This window comes from Buteo buteo, chromosome 1 (genome assembly GCF_964188355.1).
Source record: "Buteo buteo chromosome 1, bButBut1.hap1.1, whole genome shotgun sequence".
Lineage (NCBI taxonomy): Eukaryota > Metazoa > Chordata > Aves > Accipitriformes > Accipitridae > Buteo > Buteo buteo.
Genome location: NC_134171.1, coordinates 69,922,676 through 69,942,637, shown reverse-complemented (window position 1 = coordinate 69,942,637; position 19,962 = coordinate 69,922,676). Strand labels below are relative to the sequence as shown.

The following is a 19,962-nucleotide window of genomic DNA, read 5'->3' as shown; positions in this document are numbered from 1 at the left end:
CCAACTGCTAGACAACCACAAAAGGTCAAAATGCATGTACAGCACCTCTGTTTCCTCTCAAAGGCAGAATCCAGGTGTGATGGATTCTTCCAAGGAAGAAGGAAGCAGGATGGATTACTGAAAAAGCTTGTCACAGACAACATAAAACTGCCTTAATTTCCTTTTCCTCACAGGAGAAGAATTTTGTGGTAGATGGGAAACAGAGACAGAGGTCTTTTATTTTCAGCCATAAGCCCCAGAATAAACGTGTCAAGTGAGTTTCATTACCTGCCAGAAAGATCCTTCTTTTACTAGCTAAGTATCCATGGAAGAGGACAGAAATACATGGTTTCTTCTGAGGTGAGCTGTCACTACTTGATGAAGGTTCTCAGGGCTGTTGACAGACCGCAAGATAGGACCTAATAGTGACAACAAGTCTGATCTCCCCTAAGACAAGTTCTTCAGAAGTTAACTCCTAGTACGATGGATGTTTGACATCTTGCCTCCAAGAAAGATTAACTATTCTTCTGTTCTAGGCAAGAGGTTCTACCCCACAGGTAGCTGTGGGATCAGTGTTTGAGGAGCGTTGCTTCCACTGGGACTCAGAAATTTTAAGCACCAAATGAACAGGCATTGCCTTAAGAGTGCAGTTAGAAGACAATTAAGGTGACAAAAGCTCAAGACCGACAGAAGTGGCAGTCCTGTGCCCTCCCTTGTATTTGCTCTGTTGTTTGACTGCTTGGTGAGCCAATTTCAACTCACTAAACTGGCAGAAAACTACTCACTCTGCCAAGAAGTCAGAACAAAACTGATGCAAAGAAGGCAGGAATGGGGAAGCAGGAGAAAGAGTCAACAATCTGAGCCACCTATCTCCTGAGGTCTTTTGATGTGCAAAGCATATCACGTCTTGTCAATGAAAAACACCAGAGGATTCTCCCTCCCATCCAAAACCTCAAAAATGTACTACACCTCTCAGGGAGGAGCTGGCCCTTGCAGTCAGGATGGCCACAGAAGTCAATATCATGCAGGCTGCTTTAGAAGCCTTATCTGGGACATCTGTAGCTGTGTTGGCCACCACAGATTCTTCTGATACTAATTAAAAAACCTCTTCTCTAGAATCAGTTGGCAGCATCTTCCTGGGAGAATAAAAGTCCTAAAGACCCAGAAGTAATATCCTAACAGTGAGGCCCAGTAATCAGTAACCCTAACAAGTAGGTGGGTAGAGCAGTATGTCTTATAGCATAATATATAACAATGTCACATATGTATATGTACACATATATAGTATATGTGTATAATAATACATGTATAATATTTGTCTCACTACAATTTAGAACTACTTTGTTCTAGCTGGATTTTGCCACTATTTGAGGCTCAGTGAGCTGAAGTACTTGAGGTGTGTGCATGAAACAGAACACATACGGCCTTAGAGGAGGGTAACAGTTTTGAAGACCGTTTCTCAAGCGGTACACCGCAAGAGCATCCTAGACAAAAAGCTTTCATCAGCTGTCTTGACCAATACCTAGAACTCCTGGAGAGAAGGTAGACAAAGATAGTTGATTTTTATGATTGAGGTTTTCAGAAGAAACAAATGTTTCTCAAGTTGGCTTACACTGCAAAGGCTCACTAGTAGCCCCAAGACAGATTCATAAAGCACATAAAGTGTCAGTATAACAATAGAAAATCATGTTCCTTACAAAACATATTTTATGATACCGATGTTCTTCTTGTAATACTTTTATGGAGACTGAGCAAAATACCACAGCCAGCCTTATTGAAAGGTTTTTCCACAGGCCCTCGTGAACATCCTATAATAACCTACAGTTGAGTTTGGGCACATCTTTCATAAAGCACAAGATAGTGATCAGACTGATTTATACACTAAAGGAATGTGGCCAACTGAAAACCTGAAGTCTGTACATTAACATATCAAAGGAATACACCTCTTTTACCTGATGAAAACAGAGAATATGATAAACCGTTTGCTAGAAAACCAAACACTTTTTTAGGCAGCAAATTCTGAGCCAGATTCAAGTCCCTTATCAGGAATTTCAGGCTTCCCTGGCTCTTTTAAAACCAGCTATGATATCAGATTAAGACTCTGATAGAGTATTATAAATTGGAGGACAAACTAAATATGCAGGAGATCAACTGTTATTCCCACAGCTCTATTTGAAATGGGAATCAGCTTTAACAATCTGTGATGGTTCAGGTGGTCCATCTGCAAGTCTACCCAGAGAGATTCCTTGCACCTGGAGTGGTAGTGGATCATTTACATCAGTGCACATATACCGCTGTGGGCTCACTTTCATGTTAAGTTCAGTACAGTGATTAGAAAGTCTACCTTTTCTTCATCATAAGGAAGTTTAAAAACTCCTTAAATTATTCCTAGTTGGCCAAAATCCACTTTGCTTCTTCATTTGTTTTGCTCTAGACAGATGTCTATGGCAGTGAGAAAGTATCAATATCAAAAGGTAATAAGGATGATGGCACCTCCAAAATAAGAAGAGTTAAACATTTTACTCAAGACTTCTATTATCCTTAGCAAACAGACTCAAGACCTATCATCTCAGCTTACTTCATGGAGGAGGGGAAATATTTTAAGATTACCTACCATGGGCCTTCATTAGAAATGAAACCCCTAAAAATTCTAGCAAACTATTTGGAAAAGCTGGCTACAACCAGAAGATCTCTAAATGAGGGAACTTAGTTTCCACTGTAGATCAAATTATTGTGGGAGATAATCACATGAATGCCAAATCGTTAATATAGGAATCCATAATATTTCGAAGTCATCCTTGAATGACAATTAACTCCATGAATGATAGAAGATGTTATTCCTTTGGCAGGCCATTAATGAAATCTTCTTTGACAAGTTGCTTACGGAACACAGAACTAGTGTCTCTATTAGGAAATTCTAAGCAGAAACACAAAACTGCCTTATCTTAAACATAGTCTATCTGCAAACCAGAGGCTCAGTTACCCATTTCCAAATGGCTACTTGCTTTGTAGTAGTGCAATTCTAGGTCATAGTCTTCTATTGTATATTTGAGGTAGAAGACATCAAAATACAGATTTTTTTTTTTTTCTGACAAGATCTCAGGCTGACTTAGAAAAGAAAAAGAGACAGAAGGAAAGAACACCGTGGTCAGACTAGACAATCACTATGAGCTCAAGCAATGAAGTAACTCAGCACTCTCAATCTATCATCATACAGTTCTGTTTAGGTGTTACGGAAGACCAGATCCATTCATTTGGACAATTCTGCTTGAGAAAATGGAAAGATCATACTATGTTATTAAGATAGAAAAAAAAAAAAAACACACAAAAAAAAACCACCACACCAAAAAAAGGCAGAATAACAACCTCAATTTTTTATACCTTTCATCCCTTAGGCAAAAGGCAATGGATTTCGAGAAAGGAGGTGGGCACATGTGAATGATCATGGAACTAGACAAAAACTTGACCTATGACCTGGAATAAAAGGCTCAGAAATAAAGGAAATTTATCCATTTTCAGAGGGGTAAGCCTCTGCCTTGAACAGCTCAAGTAAGACCAGCAGAATTTCTTTCAGCATACCCTACACAATGCTTTTTGGTGCTGTGATGATCAGTCTCCAAGACAAAGACTAAGCACAAGACATGGTTTAGAGGATCTATCTGCTGACTGGATGGCTCAAGGCATCTTAAAGTGGCTATATTCTTGGCTGACAGTGGTATTCACAAGGCTTTGGCAAACACCAGAAGAAAATTGGGAGAAGCACCCTTAATGGCATCACTTTTATGCAGCGAGCACTTCCCAAGAAAAGACACCTCTATAGCAAAACTGAAGTAGGGCATTAAGCATGAATAGTACAGTTTCTTATACCACATTTTGTATGATCTAGGTGCCAAAAAAGGCAGGAAAGTTTTGCTTTCTAATCTTCATTTAGCATGGCAACAAATAAAATTGGTGGTCTACTCTATTGCATACCTATGTTCTCTATTTTTGAGATACATCTATAAACTGCCTGCTCTTACACAGCGCCTTCATCAGCTAACAATTCATCTTAATTAAGGCCTGCACCTGACCTGCCACCTCCCCAGAACTGGCTGCAGTGATAGCTGTCTCAACTCTTTACTGTGACAAAATGCATCTTCATTGCCTGAAATGCACTGCAAGCCTCAGCATAGTCACAACCCCAACAGCAAAATGTAGGCACAAGAATCCTCACATGTTCCTCACAATTTACAGCAGCCAAGAATAAAGCAATCTGTTTATGCTATAGATTATTGTAACACTGATTCACCCTCATTTTAGTGTGGCTAGTCATTTAAAACTGACAGGGTCACCACAGCAACATGATTTTAGCCACCCTTACAGTTGGAAAGGAAGCGGATGAGAAGTTGCAAGTGTCAATTCAGCTGGGAAAAGGGGCTGACTAAAGTGAGAAAAGTGTTCAAACATGCCACTTCGTTGCATACAAACAATTTGCAATGAAAACAAATAACTCCCTGATCACAACTGCAATTTAGCATTATGGCCTGGGAGCAGCGATAAGTTTACAAAAAGTTCTCACATTACCTGAAACACTAAAATGATGTAAAAACTCCAGGAAAAAGCCATAAGTTACCTATACTCTGAGCTGTGCTGTGCAGGCAATTCCAAACTTTCCTAGGGGACAAACCATTGACCAAAAGGGTAATGGAGGCACCAAAACCACACTGGCTGATTACCTGCTTCTTCACCCATTCATTTCAGGGAGTTGCCCTCATGTGCTGTACACACCATATAGGATCATGCCCTTAAGCAATCCAGAGTAAATTTACCATAGCTACCACAATGTATCAGAAAAAATTGTCTGCTAAGGTTGATAAATCGGTCAATTACCTGCTTCCTTGACTTTTATTCTTGTGTAAATGTTTCCATCCTTACATTACCAGTACCCCTGAAAAGACAATCTGTACATTGCCAAAACCAACTATTTTAATTACTAGCAAATCCTTAATTACTATAAACAAGATTACAACAGGCTTATTTAAAAAAGGTTTCCAAACACCAAAGTGATAGCTCCAGGAAATAAAGCTCCCTTGCTGTCATTTGAGGCCACTGTCACCATGTTTACTCTTGCTCTCTGCATGACCCTCAGTGCTCCCTCAGCCCACCTGAACGCCACACCAAGAGCACCTGCTGTTTCTCCATCAACGCCCTCTGCATGGCTGAGCATATACACAGGGCATGAAGTTCCCAGTCTCCCCTCAGCTCCTCCTGTTAAATCCAAACCACCTTCCTCCCCAAGACACACACTCGCCCAGCCCCTATAAAACAGGAAGAAATCAATAACGTACAGAGGAAAGTAACAATGGGCAAATACTACCAAAGCTCCGCAGTTACTGACTTCTTCAAGGTAGAGATGCTTCAGTGCCCCTGGTGGGAATCTAAAGAACAGTCCAATCCTCACAAGTGCCAGGAGAGTATGGGAAAATTACAGAAGGCCATCGTCCTTGTCAGTGAGCTGGTTTAGGCTCAAAATGGAGTATCAAATCTATATCAAGGTAGAAGCGCATGATCTCAGGTAAAATTTCCCTTTCCATACTTCCTCTCTCACTGGTAATAGCAAGAGATTTCCAGAAAAGGAGAATAGAAAATATCTGACGACACAGAAGCTGAAACCAAAAGGATAATGATATATCATCCTTCTTCCTCTACACACAGAAGTTATTAAAAACAAAGGACTGTGCAATAGATCTGGTTTCCTGTATCTCTTCAAAGGCATAGTCAAATTTTGGAATTGAGAAGCAGAGAACTTCCACCAGGGTTTGTACAGGGACAGATGAATGGAAGCCCAGCATGGCTTCAATACTTGAGGAAAGCTCTTTAGAAGGTTTCAGCAGTGCTGTAAAAACACACAGCAACATCCAGAACATATCTAGTCATTTCAAGGAGCACGTTTTCCATCCGTTTCCCGCTTACCTCTGTTCCTCTGAGGGACAACGGCTATACACATGCACAACCTCAACCATTGTTACCTCAGTTTCCCTGAGAAACTGCCAAGTGCATCTTTCCTACAGGACACCCAATTTAGAATGCAAGCTCTCTTTCAGGCTGAAACTACCTTTTTGTTGGGCCACACATGTCTCAGTCAGCAGGCTGACTCGCCGGCTTGTACTCCTATGCACTATACAAATACAATAAAGGAGAAGGAAACAGTATTTCCTTGTCTCTCTCAAGTACAAGGTAATCCTTGAGAGCACTTTCTGATGTCTAATCACTACTGTAGAAAACAAAAGTCCAGGAGAGACTCAGGTGAAAGAGTAATCAGAAGTCCTACAGAAGAATATGGTATTTCTGATCTGCTTTCTCCATGACTACTGGCTCTCATTTCCCAAGCCAGGCCGACAATGCTGGGGATAATACAAATGGCAACCTTCACTTTTCCTCTTCCCTCCAATGGATTAAAGGCATGCTGTGTCTTCTCTTGAACCAGTTCCAAACTTCTCATTCTATTAACTTCTGAAACTGCCAGGAGTCTTCTGGCAGTGACACTGATAAAGTAGTGATATTATCAAAATGAAAAATGGGTATTTCTCTACTTTTCTACCTTTCCAATCTTCTCCAGCTGGTCTAGAAAACTTACCACAAATATTAACTGGCAAAGGGTGGAAAAAAAGAGAATTATCAGTGATAAAAGCAGTGGTTCTATCACAAGTGGTTTTTGGAGAAAAAGGAAGAAAACTAGTCCTCATCAGTGTAGTAGCACTACACAACAATCAAAGCTGAAAAAAAAAAGCTGTCTGTGAAGTTCTCCCAATAGGCGTGAAGAATCTCTGAAGAGAACTTGCTGTTGAGCCACAGGAAAAAAGAAAAAACAAGAACTCAAAAAAGCTGGACATTTCGTGTCTGTAAACTGTCCTGCCAAGCCTCCAAACATCCCCACAAACATCACACAACCCCAACAGCTCTGTCATTGCAGTCTAGAACTCTGGGACCCCAAAAACGTTCCAAGGAACACAGCTATAACTTACAGCACCAGTAAAACAGCAAGAGGAAAACTCCTGCCAAAGGAAGATTTTCATCTCCTGAGCACAAAGTTAACCCAGCTAGCTTCTAAGGAAGGAAGGAAGAACACAGCCTCTATCTCTCTGTCTATTGCTGCAGGAGGCTGGCTGTCTGGCTGCTCTTCATATAAAGGACATATTGGAGTTTGAAAAATTGTCAAAGAAGTGGTCACATTTGCCTGCCTCGATGATATGATGTACTGTTGTACGTTCCGACCTATGCTTACTCTTTTTTGGTCAGCTCATTATTTCCTTCTCTGAGCACAAATAAGACATCTTAACTTTCCAACAGCCCCAGTGGCATTCTGGCAAAAGCAATTCATTCCACCCAGTTCAGAAGAATTGCTACCACTACATATTCAATAATGCAGACACTCCAGTTTACGCATAGGGCCAGGTTCTCTCCTGTGTGGCATGTATCTGGCAAAGGAAGAACACGGCATGAGCCTTTACAGCTCTCTGATTCTCCTTCATGTTTTCTAACCTAGACTCAGCCTGGAGACCAGCTCATCAACAGCAGCTGGAAATGGCTGTTAACTAGCAATAAGTAGATTTGAGTGCGTTCCAGCTGTGGCTTCAACTCTGACCCTTTCCATCACCGATTCACAGTCTATTCTAAGTTGCAGTGATATGAAGATGTATGGAACAACAGTATTATTTCCTCCCTAGGAACATCCCCATGCAATGAGAATCCCCATCTGGGAAGGCCAAGGCAACTTCCATAACATTTGCATCACCTTAGCAGTCCAAGGGACATCAGAGGAAGGCTGTGAAGCTAGCCCATTGCTGATAACAAACACTAAGTCCTACTTTAAATGTTAAGTGGAACTCAGTGAAGTCATCTTAAATCATTCTAAATATTGAAGTTGGAAAGGTAGTGACAGCAAATACTGTGAACTTTCTTTCCCTTTTATTAAAATACAGAAAGACACACCCCTACACTATCCACTCAAAACACTGACTCTTAGAAAAATACTTTTAAAATATACAAAATTGTTGCTTTAGAACACATTATTGATCACTGGAACAACCTTCATAAAAGTAAAAGAACAAAATCAACTACAAACTTCTATCAAGGGGTCACAAAGTGAAGGGAGGAGCTCACAAATGGTGTGCACAGCAATATTCAAGCATAGCAGGTGACACCAGGCCAGCATACCTGCTCTAACAAAGATCTCCTTTGTTTATCTCCAGCTTCTGTTTATATTTGCTATATGCAGCTTCTCCTGCTCTGTTTTTGGTAAATAATGTGCTCCTGATTTACCATTTTACTCTGCCCCATTACTCACCTGAGGTGCTTTATGCACATTAGCTTTCCGACTGGTTCAGAAACAAAAAGTTTAGGTTTTAGATACTGAAACTTTTCCTTCCTGTAAATGTCACAGGAATCTAGTTCCCTATAATTTAATTTTTAACTCTCTCCCAAAGTCAGATTAAAACATGGCAGATTATATTCTCTGTGTTTCTAATTCCTCCCACAAGGATGATATTACGGTAACGTATCTAAGGGAAGCTTCAAGAAGTGTTTGTTTTGTCGTGCTGTGTTTGCTACCAAAGACAGCTGCTTTCTATGTCCCTGAGAGGATTGCTTGGGGTTAACAAGCAAAGCCAAGTAAGAGAGGATTAGGAAGCTACTCGTAGTGGTAGGCTAACACACAGAAACAGACCTTTCCATGTGGAATAGGCACTCCTTACTCCTAGACACACTGTTTAAGGCACTGCCGCAGCTTTCAACCTTAAGAAAAGTCAGAGGTCACATAATTAATGTGCAAGCACTGAATAAAAAGTGGACATTCCTAAAGCCTTATCTTATTTTAAAGAGATTTAGGATTCTGTGCCAAGCTCCTGGTACAAGAAACTAATGCTATGGCTACTTAGGGCACAGACACAGCATACGTGGCAGCAACCCATTTCTACATTCTGCCTAAAAATCCACCTAAAATTCAGATGCAGAGGAATAGCTAGAAGCAAAGTTTCATGTTCACGTCCATTCCATTGCTGCCTTTTCTGCTGAACAAACAAAAAAGTGTGCCAGTGGCAGTGGGATTTGATTTTATTTTTTCAAAGAGCATTTCTTGGCCGAAAACTCTGTGGGCTTTACCAACACTTTTTGTGCAGGCCAGTAAATGCCTTCAAAGACAACAACTCTGGTTCTCATGAGAGTATGTCTATACTAAATAACGTAGTGCTATGTAGTGATATCTGAGCCACCTTGAGTATACCCACAAGTATTATAGCTGAATTAACCTGGGTAGACTGCTGTGATAACTGCCTCCCGTACACAAGGTAGCTTATTTAGAGCTTGCTTTGTTATCTCAATGTGGCACAGCACTGTGCAGGAAGACAATATAAACAATTATGGTGAAGTCTATTTAGACCTTATGGGCAATGTAAAAGTACCTCAAGGTGGGCAGAAGAGCCCCCTTCAGAGTTGTTGGCTGTGCAAAGAACTCCCTTTGGCAATGCAGAATTGACAAAAGGATTATGTCAGCCCTTCCTTTCCAGAACGAGGAGCAGGGTGAGAGCCTGGGGGCAGCAGAAATTAGAGCAGCTCTAGGCTGTTATGCTTACACCATGCTTACACCGGTGCCTGAAAAGGGCTCCTCATGGGCTCAAAGTGCTAGAAATACAGAGGTAGATAAGGGGAAGTTCTGCTCCAAACAGAGATAAAGAAATTCCTCAGTCACTAGTTGCCAGGTCTAGATTTGGCACAGTGGTCTATAAGGGGAGAGACTCTGGCTGTGCTTCAGGAAATCAAGCAAACACGAACAGCTATACCACCAGCTGCTATCTAAATCCACTTGCCTGCCACACTCTCTGTTCCTCACCTACTTTTCACTGCATGACCATCTAGCTGTGGAAGATCTGTTCTTATTTTAATTTTTTTTTTTAGATGAGTAATTATTTGTACTACTACACAAGTCAAAGTGGAGTCTAGAAGTAGCTTCTAAAGAATTCATGTTTGTTAATAAAGTCACACAGGGGGATCACTCATTAAGCTAAACACACACTTGTGAAAGCCATCAATTCTTTTAATGCCTTTTTCTAAAAGTTACATGCCATTTATTTTTAAGAATTCACCAGACATCTCATTTTTGCCCTGATACAGCATATTACAAACTCTACCAGGCACCAAGATCCAGGACATGTCCAAAACATTCACTTAAAATAGGAAGTTGTAATTTTAAAGTAAGCTTGTGTCAAATCTTCTCCCTTACAGAAACTTTCAGACAAAACTTCTATCCTCCTAATTTAAGACCGTGCAGGGAAGAATTCTTTGTACCTGCATAGAAAGCCCTGCAACAGAGGAAAAACACATCCAAGCAGCAAACCCCAGATGAGGGTCAGCAGAGCTATAAAACCTTCCTGAGGAAGGGAATCCCTAGAGGTAGGACAACGCAGAATTCAAAGGCATAATGACAGTAGCTTGCTTTGAGTTGCTTCAAAAATTTTATTTCCATCCTAGTGAGAGAGCATCCCAAATAAAAGAAACAAAACAGTGCAGATGTTTGGAACCTAATATCACTTTCTGAAACTGCTGATTAAACCATTCATTACAAGACCTCTACCACTCGGTAACACTTTCATTTTCAGTGCAATTTATTCTAAACAGCAGCTAAATCACCAGTCTTGCATAAAACTTCTCTCTCTTTGTCTACTATACTATCAGCACTAGTCATTCTTTCCCCCAGCTTCCATTCCTACTGCCTAAGTACCAAAAAGAACAAGGGAAAGGACTGTTTAGGCAGCCCAGTTTTTCCCTCCTTACTGCATGTTTCTCAACAAAATCCCCCCATAACTTTCATGATTCCAAATTAATTGAACTTGGACCCTGTGTGAATTCTTAACCTGCACAACGGAACATGCTTGTCTTAGTGTTAGGCTTAACTTGGGATTCTACTACTCAGTGTAATTACACCAGAAGCAGGAAATCCCTTGAAAGGCAGGAGAAACTTTAAGGAATAGAGCTAACTACTAAGCCAACAGGTTCAGACTGAGCATTCAAAATATTTGGAGTCTACACTGAAGAGGATACCAGCCTGTAAATGCTACTGAAGGCACATGAAGAAAAGAGAAATTGTCTTTGGGAGCACAATGCTTCCATAATTGTGACTGTAAGTTAGCCTGTAAAAAAGAAAAACTAGAAGACAAGCTCTCATGTGAGCTTATGGATACATGTTGCTGAATCCTTCATTAAAAGTAGCCACAACGCAGCGTATATGTACACAACCAATGCTGACTGTACCCTGCAGCATGCGCCCTTTCAACTGCAGTATGGGTCACATCTGAGTTTTATTACTTAACTACATTTCAAAAAAAAAAAAAAAAAAATCTTTGAGGAAAGGGATATTATCCACCTTTTTGAGGTGGTGGTTTTGGGTTTTTTTGCTTCGGCCCAATATCATTTATTATTCTTCATGCCCATATCAGCCCATATAATCTATTATTCTTCATAGAAAACATTTTTTTAAAGTGGAATAAAAATAAAGTTTTACTTCGGGGGGCAGAAAGAGAGAGGAAGAGAATTTCCCCCACCCCCTTGAAAACTGGATTCTATTACATACTGCTAACTACTTTGTAGTCCAGATTTTTTGCATATTATTATTTTTGTAAAACATGCAATACTTTAGCCTCCATACATCCTGAAGATTTTTGTAGGCGTAAACCTAAATGATACAAATCACGTACTGTGAATGGCAAGCTAGACAACAAAAAAATGGTATACTAGAAACCAGGACAAAATACTATTTAGAAGATACACTCTTCAAGCATGACTCTGGAGTAGTTTAACAGCTGTAACAGTAAAAGGATTCCAGGCATAAGCCATATTAGCTCTCCCTAACCATCTGAACTAATGTCTATATTATGATTTCTTTCCAATGTGAAAGAAAAAAAAAGTCCTCTATATGGTGCTTCATGACAAATCACATGCCTTGTGAAGCTTCATGTTAGAAGCCCTTTTAACTTCCAAAAAGTCCTCTTTTGTAGGTCATGCTCTCATTATCTTGCTCTGGGATCTGGTCTGATTAAATTATAGGAAATTACTAATACTTCACTTTGAACAGCCAGCTCCTCCTGGCTCCTCTTCTTTTTTTTCTAAACTTAATTCCTCCTACTCCTGCCTTCTTACATATGAAAAAGACAACAATCGCTCTGTTACAAAGATTAAGTCATACTCTTTCTTCAACCGTTTTAAAATTTAAAAATAAAAATGCATTCTGTCTGCACATTCTTACATTTCCCATTCCACTGCTCTATCTGCAGGTTTTCCTCTTTGGCCAGCTAAAAAGTTTGTGGTTTTGTTCTATAATCTTTTGCACCCCCACCCCCTCTGAAATCTAATTCATAAGATCCTAAAGACTTAAATAGCTTAATGAGCACAACGCTGACTCTTTAGTAGTCCGATTTATACTCCAGTGTGATTTATTCATATTCTGTACTATCAGATAACACTAAGACACAGTCTACCATTGAAGGGCTTTAGACATTGATCATTCAATGATTTTATAGAAGTGACTTAGTTTGTATAATGCGAAAAAACCCCAAACACAAACCCATAAAAAATTAGCATACAAATTTGAAGAGACAGAGACTTTACGTGTCAGAAAGAATCCCCATAAAGGGAGAATGAATTTCTTAAAAGTCTATGATGACTTTGCTATTGCGAGAGGGACAAAATGAGAACAGTGTTTTCAGGTGGAGTAATATGGATGCTACTCCATCCACTAAAACACTGCTGTTCATTTGAGAGGTGCATTACAGTACCACCAGGACAACCATGATGATAGCAATGAAATTATTAACCTAATCATACTAAGAATAATAATTTTCCCTACATGGATCCTCTTGTCGACAATGAGCTATATCATGATCCCTGCAGCGGTAAGAGGTTAAAAATAGTAAATAGAAAATATGTTAAAAGCTTCCCCTTGTACACGCAATGCCTGCTAGTAAGGTAATAAACTCTATTAAAAGAGAAAGATTCCTGTTCCTGGCAAAAGCCTTTTGTCTTGGAGGCAACTCTCAAATGCCGAATGACAGTAAAGGCTTTTCTGACATTGGGAAGTCTTTTGAAAAACCCATCCAACACATCCTCCCTTGCTATCAGAAAGTATCAAATGAAGCAAGCTGCAGAAATAAAAAAGAAGGAAGCTCTAAATCACTGTTAATTTACTTGTTTGACAGTATTTTCTTTACACTCTGATGATATAATCCAGCAATAAAAAACAATACAATAAAAAGCTTCACAGAGCATAAGGGTTTTTTTAGTGTATAGAAACAGCTGAACACTTCAACACAGTACGTGGAATATCTAACAGTACACCTGACCATGAAAGCAAGAAGAGTTATGCACCCTCATTATCACATATCTAGCTTTTGATATCGAAACTAATATTGTTTCAATTCTGCATCTCCTTCTTTAACAAAATAAATCCAACAGAAAATAGCATTGCAGTTTGCCCTACGTTAAACACATTCCTCAGAAAGTAGTAGTAGCTCAAACTTCTCAATGTAGCATCTAATTCTGCCTGATACTCTATAATAAATACAAGCTTTGTGTAAATGGTATTGTGGCATTCATTCACAAACTGCATTGCTTACAAGCCTCTGAGACAGAATCAAACCCCAAAGAGTATCGATTGCTACACTTAAGGCAATGTAGTGGTCTAGATCCTAAACATTTACTTGAGTGCCTCAAAACTTCCCAAAACTTTTACTTTTCAGACTGAACTCTTCCAAGTCACATTTGTGCAGTTCAGAGGAAACAGACTTTCAGGAATTCTCAGAAAAGAAAATAAAAGTGCAAGGTAGAATCGAAAGGAAGACAACAAAAAGAAAACCGGAGTAAAATTGTATTTATACATACATTTTTAAAGATCTGATGCTAACTGAATAGATGTGGAAAAAAAAATAAAAATCTAAGCGCTGAAGTAGCTCAAGGGGGAAAAAAAAACCCTAACACACACATACATACACACACACACACACACAAAGGAATGAGCAAAATTCCTTTAAACATTCCAGTGAAAATGAATTGACTTGTCTGAGTTAGTCGCATCCAAAAGTAACCATAAGACACACATGCACTGGGCAAATTTTTAACTTGTGGACCTAACTCTGTCATTGTAAACTGAGCCTACACTGCTGTAGTATTTAGCTTAGGTATGAATAAGCCATTGTCTATCCAGGAACTCTTAAAGTCCTTTCCTCATTCACTTGTATCTTAAATTAAGAAGGATGCACTTTCTCTTGTATTTCAGAGTGTGAGTGAAGACATGCTGCTGGCATCTGTGACTAAACAGTTCCCAAAACCTGACTTCCTTACACACAGAAACTCTACTTAGAATACATGTTATTAAGATCAGAGACTCAAAGGACCCATCCACCTGATTGAACCCTGAGGTTCATCCTGCTTTGAGCAGGGGGCCAGGCCAGACAACCTCCAAAGGACCCTTCCAAACTATATTATGTTGTAAACAACTCCAATGACTGAAAGCTCAACCTTAACTCTGCCCTTTTAAGCAGACGCCACCAAAACACAGTATTATTGCACCTAATAGTATCAGTCCTTTTTTCCCCTCAACCGCTGAAGCATCAATATCTAGCAACTCCCTTGAAACTAAATTAAGCTGTTGCAACAGCCTTAAACATCTCTAGCAAACTCTTGTACAGAGAACTTCACCATAGCATACATTTGGGGAGTGCAGTCTTCTCTTGTGAAATTACATCTAAATTTACAGGAGGGCTGTCCAATGAAGTCAATGAGCGGAAGTATAAAATCAGGGTCCTGGTCAGCAGCAGCTGCATACTGTTACTTCAACGGTTTGACAGTATTCTTCAGGTGCATGTAACAATTTACAAGAAATCAATTAAGGCCTACAGATCCTGAGAACACAGCTTCCTACCTAGGCTATAGGAGAACCCACAGGACTTGCCAGACTAAGTTACATTAGCTGGGTTATACTGTAACACTAGTCAATTATTCTGTTTATCAACATCCTACTGTTTATTTCCCAAACAACTGCAACAGAATCCAAAATATCACAGGGAGGTACAGCAAGATGCTACATCATTTAGGCGTACTGGAAAGCATTCAGGCACCAGCAGCAATATGTAATTTAACTTAGGAGTGAATCACAGCCTAATACCCACAATGGGGCAGAGTTAAGGTTGAATACAGGATTAGCCATCTTCTTTCTAGATGCGCACAGTGCACTTTACATTCTTCTGCCATCATTAATACTTCAAAATGAAATACACACTCTGTTCCTCTAAGAAACGTATGGCTAAAACCAGCAGGAATTGTAGAGTAAAAATGTATTTTACACTGAGCACCCATTAAAGCAACATGTTGCTAAAAAAAAATAAATAAATCACTATTTATAGCATTTGCACACTGAATGCAATGGATTCCCAAGGCATTTTCCGAACCTGCAGGACTGCAGGCTAGAACAGTATTCCTGCAATTCTTTCTGAATTATCTAATGCATTATTATTGTCAAGTAATAGCTTTTGATCCAGTGCAATCTAGTTGTAAAAGAAATTAAAATAAATAAATTTCAACAAAAACTAGCATTCGTGTGGGACGTACAGCATGTGCGTGTTTCACACATCAGGAAAAAAACTCCCATGAATTGAACTAAAAAATTAATCCGAAAGAACTGCAAATTAGGCCGAGCATTAAAAAAAAACCAAACCAAACCCAAACCCAGAAACAAAAACAAATAACAGACGCACAACTCTATTTGCACAATGAAGGCAATTGTTCCCGGGGCCAGAAAAAGCCGTGACTTCCCCTGGCGCGGGCGGTCAGGAGGTCGGGGCCGAGGGGAGCCTCAGCCGCAACCCGGAGGCAGGGGCAGGCAAGAGCCCGGCGCCGGAGCCGAGCCCCCGCCGCCGCGCACGGGAGCGGCACGCCCGAGCGACCTAAAATGGAGCCCAGGTTTGATGTCAGCCCGAGAGGCAGGCGGAGGGCAGCCGCACCGGGGCGGGGGCGAGGGCAAGGTCAGCCGCCGGGCCGGCCGCCCCGCCGCCTACCTCCCGCCCCGAGAGCCCCTTTTCGCCTCCCCGCTCCCGCGGGGCTTCTGCCAAACCGGGGCGGCGGCGCTCGGCCCCCCAACCCTCCCCCCCGAAACGCCCCTCCACGGCCACGCAAGGCCCTGCGCGCCCGGGCTTGGCCCCTGCCCCCGCCCGCCGCGCCGGGGCCGGGGCGCTGCAGAGGCGGGCGCCGCGCTCCCGCCGCCGCCGCCGCCGCCTCCCCCGTGCCCGCCGCCCCGGCCGGCGCTCTGCGCGGAGAATTAGCGCCGGGGCTGCCGGCTCGGCTCCTCTAGCGGGCGGACCGCGAAAAGGCTGCGCGGGGGCAAACGGCGAGAGGAGGGGAAGGGGGGAAAAAAACAAAAAACAAAAACCACCAAACCAACACAGCGCCAAAAACCCCCCAAGCAAACCCCACCGCAACTCAAGCCCTTGACTCGACTCCGGCGGAAAGGCAAGGGAAAGAAATATTTGCGGGGCGGCAAGTGCCGCCCCCCCCGCGCCGATACCCCCGGCCCGTGTGCCGGTGCCGGAGGGGAGCACTGCCCCAGCCCCTTCGCTCGCAGAGCGGAGGGAGGGGGGACGGGGACGGGCCGCGCTCCGCCCGCAGCGGCGTCCCCCGGGCAGGGGCAGGGGCCGGGGCCGGGGCCGCCCCGGTGAACTCCCGGTGACCGAGGCCGGCTCCGGCACCGGGAGCTCAGCTCCCGCCCTGCCCCGAGCCCGGCGCAGGAGCTGCAGGCAAGCTCCGAGCAGATGTGCCGGAGCCAGACAAATGACCCCTCCCGTCCACCCCCCGCTCTCCTTAAACCGACCCTGGGGCCAAGCAGGGGCAGGGTATTTTTAGGTCCCTTCCCCTCCACTCCGCCTCCCTCTCAATAGCTGCCGAGCGCTTAATGCAGGGAGAGGGGGGAGAGCGAGCGGGAGAAAAGTTAACTGTTTTGCAAAGAGGGGAGAAAATAGGCAGGGAGGGGGGAGGGAGCGAGAAGGAGCAGGGCAGGGTGAGCTGTGTCAGGGGACGTGTGCGTGTGCCTGCGTGGGCGCGCACGGGGTGCCCGCAGGCGGAGGATCGGGATGCACTTTAGCCCTGTGCTCTGCTGCTCTCGTCTGGGGCAGCGCCGCCGAAGCCCGAGTCTCGCCTGACCCTTCATTTCACTGCGGCCAGGAGGAGCCCGGAGCCCGCCGCCGCCGCCTCTCCCTGCTCTGCAGGGACCTCGCCTGCCACGGTCTGCCTCCCCGCCGCCCCCTCCCCCGCCGCCGCCCCCGGCCCCCTACGGGGTGGCCGCGGGGTCGGTGCGGGGTGCCCCCGCCGCCGCCGCCGGCGGCCCCCTCCGCGGCCGCTGCCCGCCTCCCCCCGCTCCCGGGCCGCCCAGCCCCGCCGCAACCTTTAGCCGGGGACGGACCTCTCGGCTGGTTCCGCACAAGACGCCAGCAGCCGCTTCCCCTCTCGCCGCCCTCCCCTCCGGTGCTAGCCCCCCTCCCCACCCCAATAAAACAGACCCCCCCCCTCCCTCCGGCCCCAAAGAGAAACCCACACCGCCCCCCCCGCCCCCCAGCACAAATGCACAATCACGGGCGAGGGGAGGGAAAGGGAGGAAAGGGCGAGAGACGCGAAGAAAGAAGGGGGGAAAGGAGAGAGAGAGGAAAAATTAAAAGGGCACAAGGCTGTTCATCACCAACATGGCTGCCTTAGCTCAGACCTAAAAGAGGAATAACCCAGGCTGTGTCTTTGTCAGTTTCACCTCTGTAACCCTAAACTAATGCACGAAACGACGGAGGCGGCTGCAGAGGGGAAGGAGACGGGGAGAGGAGGAAGGAGAAAATGGCAAAAAGAGGGGGCACTTACGTGAAGAGAGGCGCTTGGGCTGCTCCTGCTTCCTCCTGGGCATTTTCCCCCTTTTTTCACATTCTCCTCCTTGGTTTAACGGGAGATCAAATAAGACCGGGAGGGGGGGGCACAGCCAGCCACAAAGCCGGGGCCCCCGGGGGAGCCGCTAACCGGGGCGGGTTTTCCCTCTTCGCCGGGGGAAAGGGGGCTGAAGCCGGTTTTCCCGGAGCCACCGCGAAGGGCTCCGTCTCCCCCTCTCTCTTTTCTTTTTCCTCCCCCCCCCCCACCCCCCCCCCAACCCGGTCGTGCACCTGGCTTGTCCCCGGTCGCAGTATCCCTCAGCGGCCGGGGATGTGCTCCCGGCGGGCGAGCGGGTGCCGGGCGCCGTGCCGGGGCGAGGGCTGGCGCGGCGGTGCCGAGGGCTGCGCCCCGCGCGCCTCCCGGCCCCTAACTAACACTAACGCCGGGATCAAAGGGCAGCGGCGGCGGCGGCGGCGCTCACGGCTCGCCCGCGGGCGGCAGGCGGGCGGGCGGGCAGCGAGAGGCAGACAGGGACACGCACACACACACACGCACACACACGCACACCCCGGCGGGCGGGCACACGCGCGCACACACACACACACTCACACACACACACACGCGCGCCCGGGCAGAGCAAAGGGGAAGGTGCCCCCGCTCCCCCGCTGCGCTCCGGGCGCGGCGCGGCGCTGCGCGGCCGGCGGGGTTCAGGCGGAGGATGCGCTGCCCCGGTCCTGCACCCGCTCCTAATTCGCTCCTTAAGAAAAGGAGGAAAAAAAAAAAAAAAAAAAAGAAAGAAAAAAAAAAAGGGGGGGGGGGGAGTTGTGGATCTCGACCACTCGCACTGTAATTCCCTCATTTCTGGTGGGCAACAAAATAACAACAACAATTCTATTTTAAATTCAGACGTTTTGTCTTCCTGAGTTAGAAAAGAAAAATTGTACTAGGGCAAAGCTAGCCCCGTAGAATTTCTTGCATGTGTTCAGCTGTTCCCTCACAAAGCACAGGGGCCGGAGGGGCTTATTGGAACTGAACTTCGGGGGGGTGTGATTACATACAACTCCCTCCGTGCAAATTCAGCGTACAAAACAAGCAAGAAAGGAAGGTCGGCAAGTTAGCATGTGGGTACACGGTTCCAGTACCAGGTTCTGACAATTTCTAGTGCGGGTTTTAAAAAGTGAAAAGAATGCAAGCAGCATGAAAATCACAACTTCTTGAGAAGTGTCTGTGTGGGGAGGTGGGGGGGAGGAAATCAAGATTATGTCACCCCTAATGGTTGATTTAACTGCTACATGATACTTCCACAGTGCACACAGCAATCTGGACTTCTGAAATTTACTTTTTTTCCTGCTGTAATGCAGGTATATGAACCTTTATTCTGAAGCAATTCCAGCGTGCATTATGGAGCCAGGATAGCAGTTTTCATTAACTGATACATACTTTCATTACTTCACAAATCACACATCTTTCTTCAAAGACAGACATGAAGGTGGAGAAAAAAAAATAGAAGAGGGATTGGGTCTCACTGAAGCACAAAAGGTACTTCGTGAAAGAGAAGTGCTCTCTTTGTGACTTGCAGTCATTTGGATAAAAGTTCACACAGAGGTTGTTAATGATTTAAACTCTAAAACCTGTTACTACAATTGAAGTAAAATGGTTTGAAGCATGGTTGTTTCATATAGCTCTCTCTTTGTGTAAGGAAACTTTGAACTTGGCAGAATACATAATCGAAATCATGAGTCAGATGTTGCAAAAATAAAAAAAATGCATTATTCTAGCATGCATACCTGTTAGAATTTTTTGGCTTTTGACAACCTGACTCATCATTTTATCACATCATTTTTTATCCTAACTTCAAAATACTTTTTTTTTTTTTTAAATAAACAACTGTCTAGAAAAACACAAAACAGCAGATTTGCAACCTAAATCTTTTAGGCAGTCAACTTACACTCTTAATCACCTCAAGTTAGAATGGTTTCAAATAATATTATACCCATTTTACAGCCACAATTATCTTTCTATAGGAAGAAAAATACTAAATAAGATTTACAAGATTATATAAAT

At 43.9% G+C, this 19,962-nt stretch overlaps 1 protein-coding gene across 6 annotated transcripts in view; it reads right to left on the bottom strand.

The window, feature by feature from the left end:
• The window catches only part of ZNF827 (zinc finger protein 827), a 115,821-nt gene extending 96,969 nt beyond the window's left edge, over positions 1 to 18,852 (bottom strand). For all 6 annotated transcript variants that reach the window (XR_012651577.1, XR_012651574.1, XR_012651579.1 and 3 more), the window contains exon 1: positions 17,896 to 18,852. Coding sequence is in view for 3 of the 6 variants with exons in the window: in XM_075035286.1 (XP_074891387.1) it covers positions 17,896 to 17,938 (43 nt within the window). In the remaining 3 variants the exon portion in view is untranslated. The remainder of the gene's footprint in view (positions 1 to 17,895) is intronic.
• Positions 18,853 to 19,962: the final 1,110 nt, after the last annotated feature.